The 18784-nt window shown below is 35.5% G+C and overlaps 1 protein-coding gene across 2 annotated transcripts; it reads right to left on the bottom strand.

Annotated features, from left to right (window-relative positions):
- Positions 1-9050: 9050 nt before the first annotated feature.
- LOC107036209 (N-alpha-acetyltransferase 30) lies at positions 9051-17895 on the bottom strand. 2 transcript variants are annotated; one of them, XM_015253997.2, is made up of 4 exons: positions 17816-17895; positions 14631-14945; positions 14176-14351; positions 9051-10068 (listed from the first exon to the last, which is right to left on the bottom strand). In XM_015253997.2, exons 2-4 carry the CDS (start codon positions 14884-14886, stop codon positions 9751-9753), a joined length of 750 nt encoding a protein of 249 aa, XP_015109483.1. In that variant the 5' UTR covers positions 14887-14945; positions 17816-17895; the 3' UTR covers positions 9051-9750. The 2 variants fall into 2 exon arrangements, with proteins under 2 accessions (XP_015109483.1, XP_015109482.1); XM_015253996.1 differs by lacking the exon at positions 17816-17895 and having other exon boundaries at positions 14631-15299.
- Positions 17896-18784: the final 889 nt, after the last annotated feature.

The raw sequence follows: 18784 nt of genomic DNA, 5'->3' as shown, positions 1-18784 counted from the left end.
AGTACTATTTACTAAAGATGAAAAAAACGTGAAGTTGTTTTGTATCGAAATATCTCGAAACTGCCTGACCACTAATCCTTAATTCTGATTGGTCAATATGTGACACGAAGTTATTCACAAAAAAAACAACACGCGGCATTTTCAAATTCTTCAGTGACATAATTTCAAATTCTTCAGTGGTAAATTTTTTTTCACGTCATATATATATATATAATATATATATATATTTCACATGTATATATATCATCGGTGAAATGAATCAATTCTGTCCTTTTATGGAGACCGATTGTTTTAAACAATTGAAGATAATTAATTGAAAATGAAAAATGCTTTATAGATTCTTTTACTCTACTTCGCTATTCACTTCAATCATTAGTCGAATTCTCTTTGATTCATTATCAATATTTATAAGGTATTCATGAGAAAATGAAATTTAATAAATTCCATTTCGTCATTTCAACAAATGCATAGATCTTGTATTCAATAAATTCTCGACTTTCAGTTCCATACGGCCCTGAAAAAGCTTGAAAATTTTGAAAATTCAGGCAATAACTTTTCTGAATTCTCAATCTATTGAAAATTGAACTCAGTAGTGAAGTGGTAAAACGGTTCAAGTCAATTCTAACTATTGACCAGTTTTCAGTGAATATCTCGGATCTTTTTGTAGAACCGATTGAGAGCTACCACAAATGTGTGTTTGAGATTGATGCTAAAAATTTAGGCAGGTTGGGAAAAAGTGATTTGGAAACGATGTGAAAATGAAGAACACGCGATTTACTAAAAACCCACTGCACAACCGCACTGGGGATGTACAATGCGTCTAGAAATTTTATGAAGATACACTGTTCGTTGAATTGTATCAATTTAAATTCCATAATAGTCTCTACACTGCACTTGATAATTCACTTGATAATAGTCTCAAAATGACTGATAATTGACTCGAAATTAATAGATGATTGACTCGAATAGAGACGCTACTATAGGAGCGTTAACTCAGTATCTCACGGTGATATACTCGATAGAGCGACCGCGACAATACTCGACTGTACAGAGATAGAGACACACAAATGCATTTACGAAAATTTCGCCCTTACATTCGAAAATATTCCTCAAAAACTTAACTGGGAGATAAGTCGACGTAAACCGTTTTACCACTTCGCTACTGAATTGCATGTGATGTTCAATCACGATAAGTTGGGAAATTCAAGCTTTCATTGAAAAATCAATGATTGTTTAACATGAAAAGTCCAATTTTATTGAATTTTCAAGATGAATGAAAACTTTCGTGAACGCTTTCCTCTGAAATTGAATTCAACTTCAAAAAATCGAAAATTCATCTGACGTTGTGATTGAAATTTCAAGAAATTTCTAAGAGTGCATTCACAATTTGTCAACTATTATTTTACATTGTCTAGTTCACATAAAGACGATAACAGACTAGAACAGCTAACGCCAAGGGATTATCACGTCGAAACTCAACGCCCTTGAAACCCACCAACAACGAATATTCGGTAACACGATACATACACGCTTCTCTCTCGTTGTACAGTGAACAACACGTATCTAATTAAGATTTCAATTATGCGCTCTAGGTTGTCCACGCAGACGGGACAGGTATCGGGCTCATTTTTCATCACGTAAAGAAGTTCATTAAGACATTTGAGAGAGTTGCGGTAGTGATTGATTAAGAAACGATTGGATGGACAGAGATCATTTGGAGAAAGGCGGAAACTGTGCGCTAAGATTATTAGAAACATTCTTCCGATCTAGTTGGGATTTTTCTGCGCGCCTATTTACTCGTCTGTACGAGTAGCAGTCGTATTGTCATGAGACTTTTCATTTTCTTCGTGTGAACAATAGAAATGCAGGCGTTAATCATTAGCGTTGACGAGGACAACCCTCAATGTCTACGCAGAATCTACTGTGCGATCAATATAGTAACTTACCGCTCCAAAACTCCTATTTTCAAAGTGGGTGAAAAGGAAAGTCGTGTCATGGCGCTAAAATTCCACTGACAATTAAATGCAGTGATAGGAAATAATAGGGGGTTTTAAACGGATAAACTTACTCTCGGTCCGGCCGGCGAGGGAATCCAAAATCCTCCACAGCGCTGTGCCGGTCACACAGATCAATAGATGACAATAGTTCACATGCTTCCAGTTCTCTCCGAGGGTTCACAGCATCAACAGCAATAATATCACAGCCATTAGGAAATTGAATTCGCCTCTAAGGGAAAAGTCCTGATTCGCAGGTTTGGTTTCGCATTGAAACAACGGGGAGGTGGGGATCAAATTCGAGGGAAGTTACTACACACAAATACCCTAGGCACATACTGAAGAGAAACCCGGTTGTCTCTTCCTGAAACGACGCCTTCTGCGCCGGTCCGTTGACTCGACGGTCGCATGCGTCGTTAAGGTGACGCATACACTATCTACTGCCTGCTTCAATTTTACGTTTCCTCTCTTCCTCTCTCTTCTCATTTCTCATCACTTCTTTATAGGCGCGCATTGCGATTGATCCGAATGTACTGCGAGATTTCATGCACGATGTTTTTCAATTGGAAGAGATTAACGCGCTCTGCTCAGCTTTATCAGGAAGTTCGGTCATATTTCATTTCCGGATGTGACCGCTTAGGCTATACTAGCCGGTCCAGCGCGCCTCCGCGGAGGCTCAAACACGGACCGTCAAATTCAACGCGACTCGTGTCGATACTGAGAAAAAAATTATTTTTGCCAAATATTCATTCACTTGCCCGGTGGCTTGGCGCAGTGGGTAAGTTCGTTGCTTCACATGCGAAAGGTTCCGAGTTCAAATCCCGGCCGGCTACACGGAGAGAAATATTCAATAAAAATGACCTATCTTTTTCGTAATTCCGGAGCGAAATGTTGTTGTAGGAAATTTGACGGAACTGTCACGGAATTTTTCCGGAGCGTTCCGTAATTTTTATCTGAATCTCTTGTGAAAAAATCCGATACCGTCACTTAAATTTTCTGTGTCGATTCCGTAATCGATGAGTGAATTGTGAGTTCCGTAATTTTTACAGAACATTTCTCTCCGTGTAGAATGGTGCGATTTAACCATTTAAAGTCTTGATCATCATCGCAGTATACCCTAACCGGGTCGAAACAATGTAAAATAACGATAAAAAAAAATTCATTCACTTGAGAGAAGTAGTTATTTTTTAAATACTGTATTTCTCCAATCCAGTCGATCGCAGGCAATCCTCATTAGATTTCAATTGTGACAATCATCACGCACGAAAAAAGTTAATAGAAAAACCTATCGAATTCGTTAGAAAATTCTATTAAATTTCTATTAAACTTTCTATTAGTTTTTGGCTGATTCTATTGACATTTTCAATAAAAAAAATCAACAGAATTCGAAAAATAGGTTAAGTTGAAAACATTCGGAAAACCAGGTTAAGTCGATTTTGACTATTGGTCAGTTTTTGACAAATATCTCGGAATCTTAAAGAGATGGAAAAATTTTTGTCATGACCTTTTTTGTAGAGCCAATTGAGAGGTATAAAAAAGGGCGTGAGAAGAATTTTGCTAGTTCTCTTAGATTCTGAGATATTAATCAATAACTGGCCAAAAGTCAAAATCGACTTTACCCGATTTACCGCTTCACTACTGTATTGAGGGAGTTCACTCAAGATCATAACTAAAGGGATCCTCTTCTAGAGCAATATAATTATCATGATTGAAACCTGATGAGGATTGTATTGGAGTATTGGAAAGTATTGAAAAAATGAAAGCTGTGTCAGAATTTTCTTCAGTGACATTCACTGATGTTTAAGATATTAATTTTTTTAAGAAGTCGCGCGCTGTCCCAGCTGTTCAGTGCGCTACCCAATTCAAGCGCTCTCAATCCACTGAAACTTTGAACGACCGTAGCTCACTCAATACTTATTTCATGGTGAAGTATGTTTTTTTGTCGTTATAAAAAAACGACTAATCATGGAAACTAATTTTTTTGGAGGAAAACGGATTTTTATTATTAAAAAAAAGAAAAAAATGATTTAAAAAACGGGAAAAGGCATGCAAGAGGACATTGTAAGCAGTTTTGGAATATGATCAGGAAAAGTTGATAACCATCGTCGAGAAATCAATGAGGAGTAATTTAATTGATTACAATTACTTGTACTGATTTCCGATAATTCCTCCTTCTACTTATAATGGGAATCATCTTCGTATGCATTTCCTTAGAAACTTTTAGACATTACACTTTACAATAATTTACAACTCATTCCTTTGAAAAATTGTTCACGAGATCTATCTTGGAAAAAGACCCATTTTATCACAATTGTTGACGTTTCTTCTACGAAGTATAAAACTTCTCCTTTTCCATGTAAGAGGTATTGCGTGAGTTCCATGAGCCCAAAACCCCGGCCGGGTTAGAGCGCTCAAAGTGGGCGGTGCACTGAGCGGCGGAGACGTCACATGACTTCATTAAAAAATTAATATTTTACGAGCCAGTTGATGTCATCAAACAAAAATTTGATAAAGCGTTCTTAATAATATTTCCCACAAGATATATTTTTTTTCATATTTTTCAGAGTGGAACTCACGAAACAACAACTATTTTTCCAATTGTTTATTTAAAAAATACCAGTAATATTCATTTTTTTCGATCAATTTTTTTTATATAACTAACTATCCTTTCTCAACAATAAGACCCTTCTGAAATTTTTGGATTAAATGCATAACTTTAAGATATAAATATTCAAAAGCATGTCTATTCGTTATTCACTGGAATTTTGCAATTATTATAACGTTAACAAAAAAAGAAAAACAATGGGCTGTTGATAGTATCTTTGGTCCTCCTTCTGTGATATATGCAATTTAAAAAAAAACACATTTTTTACCCTCGTTGAAATAGCGTGGAATGTCCCTCATATGCCATATGACCGTCATCTACCACCTAAATAGCAAAAGTAATGTGATACTACTCAAATTATAACCAGAAATGGGACATGACATGACTGTCATACGACGGTCATAACTAAATTGATAAATAATTAATAAGTCAAAACCTGCCCACTAACATGAGTTCATTGACGTCTGGGTTTCTGATGATTATTTCCCCCATCACCAAATTGTTCATCAACTCACTGGTCAACGAATACACTTAGGGAGTAATGAATAATCACATTACTCCCTAACATCACAAAACTAATTTTTTGTGCGAAATATCTTATCTTTTAGGGATAAATCGCTTGGGACAAGAATACCGCATAATGATTCAGATAATGTAAAAATTCGGGGAAATGTTCATGACTTGAACATGAACACTTCACGATAAAGTGGGAATTTCTTGTCTCACGACATTGTTTTTTTCGTATCAAAAGATGATAAAATAACAGCAAATACTCTCTGATTCAGTCAATGATGAATCAGACTTTTATATGGAACGAATACAGAATTTATACCGAAGAGAACCTCGAGATATTTTTAAAGTATCACTCTCCCCATTGCAATGAATAGAAAGCAATAATCTTTTTTCCTTCTTCCAAACTTCCCTTGACTTTTCCGAAATATTATTTTCATCACGCTGTGACGAAATAGTATATTACGTGCTAAGGCGGAGAAGTGCTGAATTCAACGCTGGTGGAGTACAGGCGCACGAGGCACGTGAGTCGGAGACGAGGCCGCCGAAGGCGCGTGCCTCGTGCCTCGTGCGCCTGTACTCCACCAGCGTTGAATTCAGCACTTCTCCGCCTTAGCACGTAATATACTATTTTGCACTCGTTACGAAATATACTATTTACTCCGAGGAATAATATCATTTTTTCATTCATTATCATACTCCTTCAGCCCGAAAAGCACCGATTTCTTGTTTGAAACCTGCCATGAATGGATCGCATATGTATACGATGTTTTTCGCACACGAAATTAATTTTAAAATATATCGATTTTTCTGTCGGTATAGTGGCACCGAATCTCGCGGAAATTTCGAACAATGGTAAAAATTCGACTGGGTTGTAGGTCGCTCGCTTCGCTCGCTCCCATTACAGGTGGGTTGATGTGGGTGTAACCCATTATGGGTCGAACCAATAACTTCCCGACTAATTCCCATTTTTCTGTTTATTAGAAAGAAAAAACGCAAATTTTGACATTTCCATTCGGATAGCAAGAAAACGGCTCAGACGATTTTGCTCAGAATCCAATCGAAATCGAATTACATGTAGATGCATCGACCGTACTAAAAAAAAATAAAACCGATTATTATTCTCGGTAAACTTGTTAAATTTTTTTAAAAAGTCATTTTTTTCGATTTTTTCACAAGTTTTGTGCGAATAACTAATGAATCGCTGAGACGATCGTATTCATAAGCTAATCAGTTCTAAGTCACATTAACGCGCATCGATTAAAAAAAAATTTTGTTTTGAATCGGTTCATTTGTGCAGAAGGTATCGTTGGACAAAATTTTGGTCACACATACACACACACACACATATCACATAGCATCCTAAAAAAACGTATCAGGATGATTCTGGAGGCCAACAAATGTGGAGAAATCATGGGAATTCCATTTCGATTTTCGGGGTCATTAAAATAAATTCTTCTCCGGGTCGGAAAGTTAAAAAAGATCTATGTGAGTGCCAGTTGACGGATATGTTCAAAGCCTTGATACCATAACGAAAGTAAGAACGCATTTTTCGATCGAAAGATTGCTTACGTTTATATCACGATTCGAGAAGCGAATTCTAAATCACTTCCCTATAGATCGGGAAGTTAAAAATAAAACAATTAAATTTTTATTCTTTATTTATTTTTATTCAAAGCCTTGATACCAACGAAAGTAAGAACGCATTTTTCGATCGGAAGATTGCTTACGTTTATATCACGATTCGAGAAGCTTATTCTAAATAACTTCCCTATAGATCGGGAACTTAAAAATAAAACAATTAAATTTTTATAATACCTACCTGAAAAGTTCATTTTTCGCGACGGTTTAGGGTGCATAAAGTGTTCATTTTCTGGACGTTGTGTATAAAGTTCCGAGGCCGCGCGTAAAGTGAATTCTCGTGTGTAAAGCTTCGCTGACAAATTCACTTTCCCGCCTCGAACTTTTTATGCATCACGGACATAAAAACAACCACTTTACCAACCCTACCATCCCAACAGTAAACTCGGCAGCTATCAAGTAAGATAATATGTGTTACTCGTGCATGTGTCGAACTGTAACTTTATGAAATTTTAATACAATAGACTATTTCCTATACATCGAACCTTTTTTCTCATCACACTGAGAGAAAAAATTAGCTCTGTCGAAAAGATAAATGTTCACCTGTACAAAATTTTCTTGTCTCAAGATTATTATTCCCCACGAGAAAATATTCTGCAGCGAAAAATTTATTCTTTCCACTTGAAAATCTGACAGTGGCATATAAATACATATTTTTTCGAGTAGAATGCCAGGATTCAAATATCATGATAAATAATAATCTGCTTGACTGCAAACCAAAAAATTTTCCCCGAAGCAGAAGTTTGAGCTGACAGAAGAACCATTCTTTCAGCAAAAATACCACTGTATAATCTCTACTGCGACTTTCTCTACTATTTCCAATATTACTCATTTATTTCCCCGCCATTGATAGTTATTGAGTGAGAAATCAAAGTCCAGTTCTGAGGTCACAAACGGATAAGTTTGAGAAGATCAAACCTCTGATCCACAGAAAATTTCAAAACCTTTTACGAAGCTTTTTTGTAATCAGCGGAATAGTGTACTTCTTTTCCGCTTGACTTGTGTACGTGAAAAAAAAACAGATTTTGAGGCGACAAATTATTTATCTATTTACATCAAACTATACGTTGACTCCACGTATCTTATATTATTAGACGAAGTTATCTCGATAGTTTTGAGCGGGATAAATATATTTTCGGCAGAGGTAATTTTTTCTCTCAGACTTCACACCCAACGTGATAGAATTCCAACACTTCGTTTAAAGCTCCAGTCACCATTTTAGTAATAATGCCGCATATATGCGGACTAGAACTGTCAATCAACGCCAAGTGACAATCACAGCTTGTTACCGATTATGAACAAAGTGAGCCGCAGTATTCCTTCGAGTCTCATTCTACTGGAGCCAATTAACCCCTTACGAACGGGGCCCTTCTGTTATCAAACAGTGTACGCTCACATAGAGAAAAATATTAAAATTTTTGTAGTGAAATTCTGAGAAAAATTGTAGTGCTGCTCCATATTTGAAGCATAGAATCTCGCAAAGCATAAGAAAAAACGAGAGCACATGAAAATTTGATACGCTAATACAAAAAATGCCGTTGTCAAAATTCCAAATAAATTTTTAATAAAAGTAAAAGAGTCTCCATCATTGTCCTCCAGGGGACGATTTTGTAAATTGTAATGATGTAATTTTTTTGAACAAGAAAAATGTTTGTTTGTAAAATGTTCTTCCTCAATTTCTTGGTACCTGGGATGCGGGGAAGAGGGGCAGTACGAAATATACCATGTTGACACTGCTGCTACGTTCACCTCGTGCCGAAAAGTGCCTTATCGTTTACACGTAAACGAATTAGTATATTTCGTTACGAGTGCGGAAAAGTGGGATTATATCACTCGCCTTCGGCTCGTGCTATAAACCTCCCACGAGCCAAAAAACACTTTTCCCACGAGTATCGAACGATATTTCTCATCACAATGTATGGAAAGGGGACTTTTTATTCACACGAAGCGTGCCTAAAAAGTTACTTTTTCGCACAGCGCGATGAAAAGTATATTTCGATACGAGTGCGGAAATGTGTTTTTTGGCGCGTAGGAGGTTTATAGCACGAGCCGAAGCCAACACACACTTTTCCCATGAGTATCGAACGATATTTTTCATCACAATATGTGGAAAAGGGACCTTAGGGACGCGAAGCGGGCCTAAAGTGTTACTTTTTCACACAACGTGATGGAAAAATCTAAATACGACCAGCAGCATATTCCGAAAGATTTCTGCATATTCCTATTTCGGCAATTTGAAATTCTACATTGCTTACAATATCGTATCAGGGCATTTCAAAGAAATGTTGGTAATGCATTAATGGATAAAAACAGTTTAGCTTTTTATTAGTTTTAGACATCATTTTTATTACATTACGATATTTCCGCTGTTCCAATGGTCTTCAATTTAATTACTTTTTGCAAAGAATATATTACATAGACAGTAATGAATGGATGAGCTCCTTCAAACACTTCCTTTCCTCCAACGCATGTGATCTTGTGAACCTCGAAATTTCCAAAAGGTTCTCTCAGAAATTTTTTACTGAGTCGCATCATTCTGTTCGTGAATTTTGAGCTGTTGTTTCATCAATCAGCATAAGACATAGGCTGTGTCATAACAGTATTTCCGGAAATCTATGGATTCTGTGATAGCTCTCATAGCCACAATCTTTCACCAAGTCATAGGGGACTTTAATTCATGTTACTTTCAACTTATAGCATTCATAAGCATTATAAGTTGCCTACCCACTTAATGGATCTTCTGCATTCATATTTTAAATTCTTTTCAGTACAGCCCAGCTCAAAACTGATTTCTCTGATTTTTTTTTTCGGAATCGTGTTCCGACGAAGTAACTCCACAAACATATGTAGGAAGTCCTCCACAGAAAACATATTGTTCCCAACAATTATATGAAAGTTGACAATGTTTCCGAAGACCCCCCTCCCTTATTCAGAATGTCATACCAAATCAAAGCTAATCATTCAAAGTCTAACTGATTGACACGAACACACGGATGAATTTCATCTGAGCCATAGCTTCAGTCTTAACGCATCAACACCGTTGAGATAGTAACGAAACAGTCTTTTATCTCTAACGAATCCAAGATTCTCGTACAATCTTAATGCCGGCCTGTTGGTTATTTCAGTTTCCAGTACAACTTCATCAGCATCATCTTCAACCATAGCACGTATTGCTCTACGCACCAAGCTGGAACCAATCTTGCGCTTTCTGTAGTTAACATCGACAGCTAACATTGCGATATAACCACGTTTTATCACTTTTCTGTGGATATCAAGCTTGCAGACGATTGCTCCAATGCATTCTTCTCCGTGCATTGCCTGTGGATAAGGGAGACATTTTTATAAGATCAGGAGTGATACTTAAACCTTACTCAATTCTTAACTCAATTTATTCTATGCTAGTTTCTCAAGAGTTCACGGTATTCTGGGTCTGAATAGGAAACTTGCATGAATATTTTTCAATTTTCTAATCTCACGTTTCGGACCTGAATACTTCATTTTTCATTCACAAACGTTTGAAATATTGCTCATTAATTAATAATTAATCGTTAAAAGCTGAAGATTTCAAACGCTTTGAAATCGCTAATGACGTCACAAACGGTCGAGCGCTGGGCCAATCACAGAATGGCTCGAGCCGACCTAACCCAATCTTGAAGTGTGCCTCGGCCAATGGAGGTCGATAACTTCTCACCCGCACAGAAAAAAATATAAGCCAAAACTTATAAGTGAGATATAATGATTTTGCCGGAATTATATCGTGAATATATCCGCCTTGTATATCCGGTATATGTTAGATATATCCGGTGGCATATTATATACACACATATATCCAACATACAGGAAAGTGGGACAAAATGAAACAGTCGAAAAAACAACAGTTTGATGCAATTCAAGCAAAAAAAAAATTGTTATTAAAAATTTTGTTTTGTCAGCTTTTTTTAATTCTTGGGTGTACGGATGAGAATAATAATTTACCCTTCAGTAGAATGGAAAATTATTGAGAACTTTGGACGGGTGAAGATTTTGTCAATGAATTAATTGAAAAAAAAAAATGAAACAGCAAAATCCAGAGTCCAGAGCAAGGCCCGGGGGAAGAGCCAGAGGGAGGAAAAGGAAAATATGATGCTGAATTTCAATCGAATAATCCATTGACAAAATCTTCGCCCATCAAAACTTCTGAATAATTTTCCATTTTACTGAATGGAAAATTATTATTCTCATCAGCACTCCCAAGAACAAAAAAATTTGACAAAAAAATGTAATAAAAATAATTTTTTTTGCTTGAATTGCGTCAGTCGTTTTTTGACTGTTTCATTTTAGCGTGTTTCATTTTGCTCCACTCTCCCCTGAATATCAGATGGCGCATTTTTTGCAGGAAAGTACGCCACATATAAGCGGATATACGTGACATATATTTCTGTATATATATTTTTTACATGTGGACACTGTTCTTTTTCGACTGTTGGATTTCATGAAACGAAATAGTATTCAAAAATCAAGCTCTACGCAGCTCGACACATTTCAGTGTCACCACATAGAATTCTTCAAACTGAGGTTCTTAAAACTGTGTTTATATACGACTACGAATACTATGAACAAAACATAGAACAAAGGGCAAAGAGAAAATGCATTCCAAGTGGTCCCATGTACTGGTCCTTATTATTCTGAAGTTGGTCTCCGACAGCCGAAGTTAGAGTAAAGATCGAGATGCGTCTTCTACGTGCGACGGAATAAAGAATGACAGATTAATTCAATCCTACCCATAAAGCAAATATCTACTAATGAAGCGTTAGCTGACCGTCTTCGTGACGTCATGACCGAAAAATTGGCCCCGAAAACGACCCATTTTCAATTACCTATTACTAGACATCATAAGACATCTAGGCAATATTTCTCCACAATTTTCGCCGTTTGGATATCCACATGTTATGACGAGAAATATGCGAATAGGGGAATTAGAAAGAATTGAGCTTCATGTACACCCTTAAGTCGATCGATACTGAAACTGTCATCGAAGATTTTATCTGTTAACATAAACCCAGTAAAAATAGCTAAAGTTTGCTTTAATGTTATGAATTCTACTGATTGTTTCTACGTGAATCGGGGAGTGATGGCAGCATTTAAAATATATCCCAAGACAATCGGACCCAAAAGTTGATACCAAGGATTTAGTTACTGTTAGCGAGGCTTTCTAACTATTGCCACGATTCGTTAACTATTAACGAATCGTGGTACAAATTAAGAAGCCTTGTTAACAGCGATTGAATCGTTCCACCTTTTCTATCAGCGTATGGATTAAAAAAATTATTCCATCCTATAGGTTGTCAAAGAAAATGAAACATTTTGGTGCTTGATAAATTGGACTCGGTTGATTAGAATGTGAGTTATGTCAAAAATATGGAAGAAGAATCATATTTGCAGTCGGAATTATAAAAAAATTATGAAAAAATCAGGAGATCGTTTTTTAAACCAGTCAGTCCAGCAAAAATCTCCACTCATTTTCAAGAGAATGAGAGTGCGAGGTTGACCGTTTTGCACGAAATAGTTTATCTATTTATCCAATAAATATTTGTTACACTCATTATATTCAGAACACAACTTATGTACATATTCCACGTTCTTGCTTCCAAATGAAAACTTTGTATTTGTTGGATTTTGACATTTTCTAATTTTGCTTGGTAATTATGTAGATTGTTATGTAACGTAAAGAAACGATGTTTTTTACATGAAGCTGAAACTAGCGAAAGATTCGATAGCAGAAGATTTGTCTTAGGCGAATCTAGAGGTGTACAAATGTTTTTAAGTAATGTACAAAGTCTTTCGCACTTGAAAGACATTTGTACATATGATTGTTTGACTCTCCTACACTTAAATATCGCTAAAATTGAATTTTCCGCTGACGAATATTCTGCTAGTTTCACCTGCATGTTTTTTACAACATGTCTATACGTATGTGTGTGACAATTTCGGTTTTGAATGATTGATTTTTAGAAAATGGGGCATAAATACGTTGAAATTCACCAATAAAAATTTGAAATTTTGGCACATGATAGCTATGATTGAGCTCAACTTTGGTGCGCAGTTTCACCCCGATCGATTCATTAGTTTCTGAGATATTTCAGCTAGTTCAAATTTCGTTTTTCCTCAATATCTCAGAAAATACTGCACTGATTGCAATTTTTGTTTTAAATACTCGACTCGATAACTTCTATCTAAATCAATCAAAATATGTATACCCGTTTATACAAAGTTTTCGAGATATTGCCGTTTTTTCATTAAAACGAAAAATTCGGTACGCACCATAACTTGGGGAAAAATGGAGATAACAAATTGAAATTTGGTATGTATGATTCTAGCTCTTATAATATTAAGTTGGTTTTTTGGATACAAGAAAATATTATCAAGGAAATCATCGTTGTCAAAAATCATTGTTTCTCTCAGTATGAAACTAGCGTAATTCTAGCAAAGAGGCCTTGACTTTCCGTTCCGACAGAAACCTCACACTGAGACAAAAATGACCAAGTTCTCAAACAAGTCTTACTTGTGCCAAGAAAATAGTTTTTTAAAAATTATCAGAAAAGGATTTTTTGTGTCAAACATGCAGATGCTGCCGAAATGAAAAGTTTCTGTCGTAAAAATCGATTTAGAAGTTCCAAAAAAATTACATCCTCTGTACATGCAAGAAATGTCTCCTATACGTATTTTGGTTCAATCTTATAACTTGGGGATAAAATATTTGGGTACGAGATATTTTCATCCAGAAAAAGCAACTTCTCGTGTGAATTATCTACCTTTTGAGCCAAATATTTCGTTGTTGTCAAGAGCAGAGCAGTTATTCATGTTTGAGCCTTTCAAATTCGAATCAAACAGTTTCTTTTTTGGCAATGTCGACATCTCTTTATAAAACAAGGGTATTTCAAAATTCATCTGAAAGCTTGTTGATCACATCCATTTCTGAGTCTCACGGAACTCGCAAATAATTTTATTTCTCCTCCAATGGGAACTACTTCATATTATTTGTACTTCTTGATGCATTCATACCATTTATACATCTGTCAAGAGAAGGAAACCGTGAGATTTGAGACGATTTTTCCCACGCTGAGAAAAAAAATTACTTCTGCCAAGTAAATTTACTTGCCACAAGTAAATGTATACAATTATTTGCATTTGAAATGTGTGGATTTTCTTGTAGTTAGCAGATTTACTTGGCAAAAGTAATTTTTTTTCTCAGTGCATGAATTTTGAGATACCGTTGTTTTAAAAAGAGCAGTGAAATACCTCTGTTTTATTAGGAGATGATGATTTTCAATTAGCAATTTTGTTGGCCCAAACAACATTTGCTTGAGAACGTATTAGTTTTTCCCTCAGTGCATACATCACACTCTTGGTGTAGGTCAAAAACAAATTTGACTCACTCATACTTACCAAGAAACACAATTTCGGCCAATTATGAATGAAATATCTATACGTGTAAATTGAATAGGGCTCGCTCAAATCCTTCTGAATAAGTTTCATAATGTCTGGCATTTGTAATTCGCTACTATAGCTAACATAGATTATGTCACTATCCTCATTTTCTCTGCACGTGGTTTCCGTTTCATCTGTAACTCAAGACAATATCAAAGATAGAGAAAAATCGCCTAAAACAAGAACTAGGGACTAGGATAGGGAGAATGGATCTTCTTTCATTATCAATGTATTCATACCACAAAATGACGTGTAAAAATTGTCCTTAAAAATTCTACCAGCAGGAAAAAATTCCACCTGGTGGAAATGTTTTTGAATTCTTATCAACCATTTATTTAAAAACTGTATGATAAAAGAAGTTCATTGCACCTCCACTCACCCTATTCTTTATTATCTGAAAAAATAATATTTACGTAGTTGACTCAAACGACTAGTGTCCACAGTCCGAGGCGTGTCTGGTGAATCAAAATTGAGTTTGGGAGAGCCATAAACTCCATTGATTTGTTGTAGGCCATTTGCACGTGGTTCCTCGGTGTTTTCACAAATTGTTTGCGGACTCAGTCGTGATTTTATATGAAGAGTCGAAATGTCAGGTACTTCACACTCCGTCAAGGTCTGATCTTCGACGTTCGGAGACTTCTCGTCACGTTTCAAAACGTCGTTTTCCATAATTAATGATACGTTTCAAGCTTATTAATTAATATTAATTTAGATTCCGGATGACTGATCTGGAATATTTTTAATTGATAAACGAACAATTTTTCATTTTCCGCGTGACACTCTTTCTGATTAGCTTTTATTTTTCTGAACTGAGTTGTCCTTCAGGTCTCCACAGATAAAATTTCACGGAAATCACGCTGGTTTTAACCGAATTTTCATATTTGATAGGGCCAACAATTTCTCATGCTACGTAACAAATAATTTTTTTAACCTTGTAACTTCAAATACAAAGAACTTGTAAAGTGAACCGTCGGGAGGCAGAACACGACGGCTACCATATTAGATCTTTTATTTTTTTTATTCGTGTGCATCACAATTCCAACTTGCACAGCTGGCCATAGCAAAGTGATGATAAATGAGAGATGAAACAACTTTCCAACTGCTCTATTCTGTTTGATGAAGAAGACAGTAGAGGGCTATGGAGCATCAAAACCCGGGAACAGAGATTCATGGAGAATAGAGACCTCTAGAGGGCTCTATTCTCCATGGCCCTGATGATCTCCCCTATAATCTCTGCCGGGAAATAAACTGATGATTTTGATTACACAAGATCTATGCGCGCGCTCTCGCGCGCGCCGATCTATTCATTTATTGAAATGAAGAAATGGAATTCATTGAATTTCATTTTCTCATGAATACCTTATAAATATTGATAATGAATCAAAGAAAATTCGACTAATGATTGAAGTGAATAGCGAAGTAGAGTAAAGGAATCTATGAAGAATTTTTCATTTTCAATTAATTATCTTCAATTTTTTTTAATAATCGGTCTCCATAAAAGGACAGAATTTATTAATTTCACCGATGATATATATACATGTGAAATATATATATATATATATATATATATATATATATATATATATATATATATATATATTTCACATATATATATATCATCGGTGAAATTAATAAATTCTGTCCTTTTATGGAGACCGATTATTAAAAAAAATTGAAGATAATTAATTGAAAATGAAAAATTCTTTATAGATTCCTTTACTCTACTTCGCTATTCACTTCAATCATTAGTCGAATTTTCTTTGATTCATTATCAATATTTATAAGGTATTCATGAGAAAATGAAATTCAATGAATTCCATTTCTTCATTTCAATAAATGAATAGATCGGCGCGCGCGAGAGCGCGCGCATAGATCTTGTGTAATCAAAATCATCAGTTTATTTCCCGGCAGAGATTATAGGGGAGATCATCAGGGCCATGGAGAATAGAGCCCTCTAGAGGTCTCTATTCTCCATGAATCTCTGTTCCCGGGTTTTGATGCTCCATAGCCCTCTACTGTCTTCTTCATCAAACAGAATAGAGCAGTTGGAAAGTTGTTTCATCTCTCATTTATCATCACTTTGCTATGGCCAGCTGTGCAAGTTGGAATTGTGATGCACACGAATAAAAAAAATAAAAGATCTAATATGGTAGCCGTCGTGTTCTGCCTCCCGACGGTTCACTTTACAAGTTCTTTGTATTTGAAGTTACAAGGTTAAAAAAATTATTTGTTACGTAGCATGAGAAATTGTTGGCCCTATCAAATATGAAAATTCGGTTAAAACCAGCGTGATTTCCGTGAAATTTTATCTGTGGAGACCTGAAGGACAACTCAGTTCAGAAAAATAAAAGCTAATCAGAAAGAGTGTCACGCGGAAAATGAAAAATTGTTCGTTTATCAATTAAAAATATTCCAGATCAGTCATCCGGAATCTAAATTAATATTAATTAATAAGCTTGAAACGTATCATTAATTATGGAAAACGACGTTTTGAAACGTGACGAGAAGTCTCCGAACGTCGAAGATCAGACCTTGACGGAGTGTGAAGTACCTGACATTTCGACTCTTCATATAAAATCACGACTGAGTCCGCAAACAATTTGTGAAAACACCGAGGAACCACGTGCAAATGGCCTACAACAAATCAATGGAGTTTATGGCTCTCCCAAACTCAATTTTGATTCACCAGACACGCCTCGGACTGTGGACACTAGTCGTTTGAGTCAACTACGTAAATATTATTTTTTCAGATAATAAAGAATAGGGTGAGTGGAGGTGCAATGAACTTCTTTTATCATACAGTTTTTAAATAAATGGTTGATAAGAATTCAAAAACATTTCCACCANGACGTGAAAAAAAAATTTACCACTGAAGAATGTGAAATTATATATCACTGAAGAATTTGAAAATGCCACGTGTTTTTTTTGTGAATAACGTCGTGTCACATATTGACCAATCAGAATTAAGGATTAGCGGTCAGGCAGTTTCGAGATATTTCGATATAAAACAACTTCACGTTTCGTTCATCTTTAGTAAATAGGATGTAAAAATGACACGTAAATGTTAACACAAACAAATTCAGCACAAAAATTCAACACATGCATTCAAAACAATTATGAACACAATCGTCGAAATCAATAAATAATTTACTTACGGCATGCGAATTAATTTAATGAAAAATCAAAACAATATGAACAACAATACACTGAATTGTATACATCAAATTCAATAAATTGATATCAAATTACAATTAAACTAATTACGACAAAATAGCATCTTAGTACACAACACTTCACAGTTTCTTTGAAATCTGTTCCAGAAAATATTATCTCTATTGAATTCAGTAGCGAAGTGGCAAAACGGTTTAAGTCGTTTTATCCCCCAGTTGAGTTTTTGAGGAATATTTCCGAATCTGAGGGAGATAGCGGAATTTTCGTAATTACATTTGTTATAGCTCTCAATCGGCTCTAAAAAAAGGTCATAACAAAATTTTGCTATCTCCCGTAGATTCCGAGATATTCATTGAAAACTGGTTAATAGTCAAAATTGACTTGTACCGTTTTATCACTTCGTTACTGAATTGTATTAAATCTGTACCTATTCAATTACAATTACTTTTAAACTGGAAATTCACATCTCCCATTGTTGGGAGACGACGCAACTTCGCGAAAACTCTCATCAGCTTCGATTGAATAATAACAATTATTTTTATTCATTAATGAGAAAGCGATTTATTTTTATACACTCGATGAATCGATATATATATTCATGTCCATTGTCCAGGAATGGATGCTGCCCAGTGACTTCGACCCTCTTTTTTTCCTCTAGTCTCAAAACACTGGTTATCATGTCGGTTGTGCAGATCCAAGGTGGAAAATATCAAACCTACATTTCATTTTTTCAGTACAATAATTCTATACATTTTGTAGCATCATTGAAATCATATATCTCATCCCTTTGACTATACGAGGTATCGCGAATTATAGTCCCAGAAGTTTCACGGAGAATCAACACACGTCACGCGATAAAAAATACCCTGTGCACTTGGCTAGAGTTTCTATCCTCTAAAAAGGTTAGTCAACTACTCTAGATGAATAATCCTCTTCAAGTTTAATTTTTACGTAATCATGTAGGACATATCTCCGATGAAAAATACGACGGTTTTTTACATGTAATCGTTGACAACTCGACTGTAATCATCGCCTGCTAACCTTGAGGGAAACGTAACCTCAATATTTTGTATTTGTTTGTTTTTTTGTGTTAAAATATTGAGTCTCCTATTTTTTACTAAAAAGGTTTTCATACACATCATGTCAATAATTTACATGTGCAAATATCCCTCGACTAAATTTTATTTTATTATCGTAGCCAGCGTGATCAAAACGTGTTAGAACCTTGATATAATAAATTATGGTAAACTTTTCTGTCGCAAACTAGGGGCGGATGGGGTAAAACGGACACTAGACTTTTTTTTCAATTATTCATAACTCAGAAACAAATTGATCAATTGAGCTCAGTTTAGGCTCGTCACAAAGGGAAAGAATTGTTCTTTGTACTGAAGAAGAA

This window comes from Diachasma alloeum, unplaced genomic scaffold (assembly GCF_001412515.2).
Source record: "Diachasma alloeum isolate Michigan unplaced genomic scaffold, Dall2.0 Dall_scaffold_00206, whole genome shotgun sequence".
NCBI classification, from domain to species: domain Eukaryota; kingdom Metazoa; phylum Arthropoda; class Insecta; order Hymenoptera; family Braconidae; genus Diachasma; species Diachasma alloeum.
This window is presented reverse-complemented; position numbering and strand designations above follow the sequence as displayed.